This window comes from Mus pahari, chromosome 23, assembly GCF_900095145.1.
Source record: "Mus pahari chromosome 23, PAHARI_EIJ_v1.1, whole genome shotgun sequence".
Lineage (NCBI taxonomy): Eukaryota > Metazoa > Chordata > Mammalia > Rodentia > Muridae > Mus > Mus pahari.
The window spans coordinates 694,700-700,855 of NC_034612.1; the positions used below are offsets into that span (position 1 = coordinate 694,700).

General features: G+C 43.7%; 1 protein-coding gene across 3 annotated transcripts in view; it reads left to right on the forward strand.

Annotated features, from left to right (window-relative positions):
- Positions 1-6,156, forward strand: part of Chek2 (checkpoint kinase 2) — a 33,974-nt gene that overhangs the window by 3,876 nt on the left and 23,942 nt on the right. For 2 of the 3 annotated variants that reach the window (XM_021186804.1, XM_029533658.1), the window contains exons 3-5: positions 4,206-4,330; positions 4,447-4,594; positions 5,558-5,648. In XM_021186804.1, coding sequence (XP_021042463.1) covers positions 4,206-4,330; positions 4,447-4,594; positions 5,558-5,648 — 364 coding nt within the window. Of the gene's footprint in view, positions 1-4,205; positions 4,331-4,446; positions 4,595-5,557; positions 5,649-6,156 lie in introns of those variants that run through there. The other variant, XM_029533659.1, reaches the window with a different exon arrangement.

Below are 6,156 nucleotides of genomic sequence, written 5' to 3' on the forward strand. Positions count from 1 at the left end.
AGCAAGCAAGCAAGCAAGCATGGCATAGAAGCACTTGTCAGCAAGAAGCGAAGGCTAGCAAGCAAGCAAGCAAGCAAGCATGGCATAGAAGCACTTGTCAGCAAGTATCGAAGGCAGCAAGCAAGCAAGCAAGCAAGCATGGCATAGAAGCACTTGCCAGCAAGAAGCGAAGGCAGCAAGCAAGCAAGCAAGCAAGCATGGCATAGAAGCACATGCCAGCAAGAAGCGAAGGCAGCAAGCAAGCAAGCAAGCCTTTTCCCCTTGGACCTTTCTGTCGTGGCTCCTAGAAGGTGACCCCCACTCTGTTGTAGTCTCTTCCCTTCAGTTCATACTTCACAGATCCACCCAGAGGGCTGTCACCTCGTTGTTTTCAGATTCAGTTGGGTTGACAGTCAAGGTTAACCATCTCAGTTATTTTTCCATGTTCCCAGGCTGGCTCATCATGTTCTTACCTCATCTCCTGAATGCAAAGGTTATAGATGAGGTAGTGTACCCCGTTGTATATAGTTTCTACTACCCTGCTTTAAGCGGACCTTTCTGCCAGTCACCACCCTGGATCCATAGATGAAAGACTGACAAACAGACAGACAGACACACATACATACACACCAGCTTAATTTTAATATGCTTTTTAGCGCAGAGGCTTTTTTTTATTAGATTTTTTTTCCTTTATTACATTTCTTTCTTTTTTGTTTTGTTTTGTTTTGTTTTTCGAGACAGGGTTTCTCTGCATAGCCCCGGCTGGCCTCAAACTCAGAAATCCTGTCTGCCTCTGCATCCCCAGTGCTGGGATTAAAGGCTTGCACCACCACTGCCTGGCTCATTTACATTTCAAATGTTATCCCCTTTCCTAATTTCCCCTATCCTCTCCCTCCTCCCCCTGCTCCCTAACCCACTTCCTGGCCCAGGCATTCCCCTATACTGGGGCATAGACCCTTCATAAGACTAAGGGCCTCTCCTCTCATTGATGACCGACTAGGCCATCCTCAGCTACATAAGCAGCTAGAGCCATGAGTCTCTCCGTGTGTTTTCTTTGATTGGTGGTTTAGTCCCAGGGAGCTCTGGGGGTACTGGTTAGTTCATATTGTTGTTCCTCCTAGAGGGCTGCAAACCCTTTCTGCTCCTTGGGTCCTTTCTCTAGCTCCTACCTTGAGGACCCTGTGCTCCATTTTATGGATGGCTGTGAGCATCCTCCTCTGTATTAGTCAGGCAATGGCAGAGCCTCTCAGGAGGCAGCTATATCAGTCAGTCTCCTGTCAGCAGGCTCTTGTTGGCATCTGTCATAGTGTCTGGGTTTGGTGGTTGTTTATGGGATGGATCCCCAGGTGGGGCAGTCTCTGGATGGTCATGTCTTCAGTCTCTGCTCTGAACTTTGTCTCTGTAACTCCTAGCTCAATGGCTTCTAAGCCTCCCCCTGCTAGCATGCCCTTCCTTCTGGTACTCCTGGCTAAACACCTCTAAATCTGCCCTCAAGTTCGTTGCCTGGTTACCGTCTCCTTGCTCAGCACCTCAGCTTAGTCCACTCCACCAGAGATCTCACATATCTGGTGGCTCTCTCTTCCTCCAAAGCATAGGAAATCTCTTTCTTCCTCCTGTATCTCTTAGCCTACCTGTGGGAACCAGGGATTCCCCTTTTCTTCAGCCCAGCCATTGGCTGCTAGCATCTTTATTGATCCATCAAGAACCACCTGGGAAACAGGACCTTCAGGGTTCACAAGCAGATTTCTGATCAAAGCATCAGAACCCTAACCCTACAGTACCCAGCAAGAGAGATCAATTAATAACCATGCTGTCTTCAATCTATGAATGTGGGGTATTTTCCCAGAAGTCAACCTTTAGTTTCTTTGTACATTTTGCTATACAAGTCTTCTCTCTCCCTCTTCCTCTCCGTCTCCCTCTCCCTTTTGGTTTGGTTTTGTTTTATGATACTTATCTACTTGCTATGTTGATAAGGCTATCTGTGAACCCCTGAACCTCCTGCCTCTACCCCTTTAATACAACTGTTAGTTTATTTAGAGGACAGAGCCTTAGTTTTTAGCCTGGCACAGCTTGGAACTCACTAAGTAGACTATTCTAGCCTTGAACTCAGAGCAGTTCTGTCTTGGACTCCTGAATGCTGGGATATAGGTGTGGACTGCTTTTTGATCATTTTTGAATCTCCATTTGTAAGGGTTGTTGGCTTGTATCTTTCTTGTGTTGTCTTTGTCTTTGTTACTAAGGTTTAACTGGCCTCAGAATGAATTGAAAAGGTGCCTTTTTTTCTTTGCCTTTTCTCCTCTTCCCTTCTTTTGTTGATTTCTGTTCTTAAAGCAATTCTCTTGTCTTTAATTTTTTTTTTTTAAGATTTATTTATTTATTATATGTAAGTACACTGTAGCTGTTTTCAGAAACACCAGAAGAGGGCATCAGATCTCATTACAGATGGTTGTGAGCCACCATGTGGTTGCTGGGATTTGAACTCAGGACCTTTGGAAGAGCAGTTGGTGCTCTTAACCGCTGAGCCATCTTTCCAGCCCCTCTTTTTGTTTTCTTGAGTGTTTCATGGAGCCTATACTGACCTCAAACTGTGTATGTAGCCAAGGATGACCTTGAACTTCTGGTCTTTCTGCTAGTACCACCAAGCCTGGCTGTGGATCTACAACCCCCCCCCCCACACCTTTTTTTTTTTTTTTTTGACAGTCTATCTGTACAACCCTGGTAGTCCTGGAACTCATTGTGCACACCAGGCTGGCCTTGAATTCACAGAGATCCGCATGCCTCTGTCTCCAAGTGCTGGGATTGATGGCTTGTGCTTCTGCCTGGAGCTACACTGTTGAGTAAGATAATCAATCACAGCTGTCCTTATAGACTTCATGTTCTGATAGGGAAAACCAGGAAGAAGGTTTACAGAGAAGAATAATAAGGGGTCATCTTTGTAGAGTAACTGCGTGGGATGACCTTATTGTGATAATCAATGTGGTAGTGAGATGTAAGTAGAAGATGGAAGCCCAAACTTATGTTTGGCTAATACTTGAGTCTAAACACAAAGGGAGAGAGGATATGAGCCATTCATGTAGTTTGAAGTATTGTGTGACACTATTCCTGGGGAGAAGTGAACTGAGGTATCTGCTCACTCCAGGTAGGGAACTGTGATGGTGTTTGTATATGCTCGACTTAGGGAGTGGCACTAATAGAAGGTGTGGCTTTGTTGGGATAGGTGTGTCACTGTGTGCTTGGGCTTTGAGACCTTCTTCCTAGCTTCCTGGAAGCCAGTCTCCTCCTAGTAGCTTTCAGGTGAAGATATAAAACTTTCAGCTCTGCCTGCACCATGCCTGCCTGGGTGCTGCCATGCTCTGCCTTGATGATCATGGACTGAACCTCTGAACCTGTAAGCCAGCCCCAATTAAATATTGTCTTTATGAAAGTTGCCTTGGTCATGGTGTCTGTTCACAGAAGTAAAACCCTAAGACAGGAGTTGATGACAGAACAAAGTAACCATAGTACTGAAATCCACCTTGATGAGCCGATGAGCTCTGTCGGGTTTACTGAAAGGAGTAGAAATGACTCAAAGACAGTAACATCACCAAAGCCCACCCTGGCATGATTGACAGCTCACAAAGCAGGTTGCCCTATCCTGATGGGTCAGTTGCTCAGAGCCTCATCCAGGCAACTCCTCTGGTGTTTGTTTCTTCTAGGCAGCTGATCTAGGCTGGCCTCTGCTTCTTGCAGGCAGTGTGGCTACTCTGAGTGTCTTCTTTGCCGCTTGTTTTATTGTTTAAGTGACTGGCAGCAGTCTTCACTGCTTATATACTCCTGGGGAGGGTGGACTTGGTAGTCAAAAACTATCTTTAGTTGTTTTTTTGTCTAAAAGAGCCTGCCTACAAGATGGAGTCATTGCATCTCCCGTGTAGAACAACTTATTGTTTCTCTCTCTAGACACTCTAGAAGAGGGCATCGGATCCCATTGCTGATAGTTGTGAGCTGCCACGTGGCTGCTGGGATTTGAACTCAGGACCTCTGGAAGAGCAGTCAGTGCTCTTAACCACTGAGTCATCTCTCCAGCCCTTGATTGTCTTCTTACACACTGCTGTTTTGATAGTGTCTTTCTTGTAGGCAAGTCTCTTAAGCTCGTCCTGCTGGACTCGCATGTGCACCACTCCGCAGACTTGGTCCCTTCCTCTAGTTAATACTGATATGTTCTCTTCTGTGTGTTTCTGTATTAACAGACTGTGTTAACGACAACTACTGGTTTGGGAGGGATAAAAGCTGTGAATATTGCTTCGATGGACCACTGTTGAGAAGGACGGACAAGTATCGGACTTACAGCAAGAAGCATTTTCGTATTTTCAGGGTAGGTGACGGTTGCTTCTCTCCTCAGAGACCCGGTGGTCTAGTCGTTGCTCTGGGGTGTCTTTTGCTATTAATTCCTGGTGTCAAAGCTTAGACATGAAATATTCTCTGTTTTAGGAAATGGGCCCTAAAAATTGTCACATCGTATACATAGAGGACCACAGTGGAAATGGAACCTTTGTAAATACCGAGCTTATCGGGAAAGGCAAACGCTGTCCTTTGAGTAACAACTCTGAAATCGCACTTTCACTATGTAGAAATAAAGGTAATGTTATTATCTTATGGTTACTGAGCTTTTCTTAACTTCCTCTGTAAAGGGAAATTTTTGTGTCTCTATTGATTATGCTTTAAATCAGTCAAAGATTAAGTAAGTTGGCATTCAGTAGCATTCAAGAGTTAACAGCATTGCCTGAGTTGTGTGGGGGTTTTGTTTGTTTTCTTTCTTTTTTATTTTTTAGACAAGATCTTACTATATGGCTGTCCTAGAATTCCCTATGTAGATCAGGGTGGGTTTGAACCCTGCCTGCCTTTGTCTTCTGAGTGCTTACTTTGTGTGTGTATGGTTTATGTGTTTGTGCATTTGTGTAGGTATGGAGGCCAGCAGGTGATGTACGTTGTCTTACTCTCATCTCCACCCTATTTATTTACATTTGTTTAGTGTGTGTGTGTGTGTGTGTGTGTGTGTGTGAGAGAGAGAGAGAGAGAGAGAGAGAGAGAGAGAGAGAGACAGATGAACAGAGATAGAACAAGAGAGAGTGTGAGAGAGATTTGTGTGTGCATGTGTAGGCTTCCATGTTAGAGTGTACATGTAGGCTTGTATGTTAGAGTGTGCATGTAGGGTTACATGTTACAGTAAGCATATAGGCTTACATGTTACAGTATGCATGTGTAGGCGTACATGTTAGAGTATGCATGTAGACTTGCATGTTAAAGTATACACGTGTAGACTTACATGTTACAGTATGCATGTAGGGGTCAGAGAACAACTATTGTGAATTCATTCTCTCCCTCCACTGTGGGTTCTGAGGACCAAAGTTGAGTCATTAGGCGTACATAGCAAGTGGTTTTTTGTTACCGAACTATCTTGTTGGCCCCTGGATTAAAAATAATTCATTTTGTATTACATGATAAATGTAAATCTGTACCTTATATTCTGTGTGTAGTTAAACTTGAGAACCAGTCTTTTAATCGTGAATTAACAAGCCCATTTCTGTCCTTTCCCCCTTAGTTTTTGTATTTTTTGATCTGACTGTAGATGATCAGTCAGTTTATCCTAAGGAATTAAGAGACGAATACATCATGTCAAAAACTCTTGGAAGGTAAATTTTTTTTTCTTTATATAATAAACTACAACTCATTTTTTTTCTGTGTATTCTCATGGGTTAGTTTTTTTTATAACTGATTTTATAGCATTATTATTACATAGCTGTCAAACTTTTGTGATACATGTACTACTGATTTATTTGATAATGATCAGTTTAAATAAACGTTTTTCCCTTAGAAATTTTAGTGCTGGGATTAGCTTGTGCTGCCACTAGGCTTGGTTTCTCTGATAACTATTCGTGTGTGTGTGTGTGTGTGTGTGTGTGTGGTCTTTATGCTTGTCTGTGTGAAGATGATTGTGTGCAGAGTCCCGAGGTCAGTATCGGTGTCTTCTTCAGTGGCTCTGCACTTTGTATTTTGTAGCTCACTGAACCAGGAGCTTTCTGACTCAGCTTCCCTTGCTGGATAGCAAGCCCTAGAGTGTCCCAGTCTTTTCCACACCAGCACTGGGATTAGAGACAAGCTTTTAAGGCTGGTGCTGAGTATCCAAACTCAGGCCCTTGT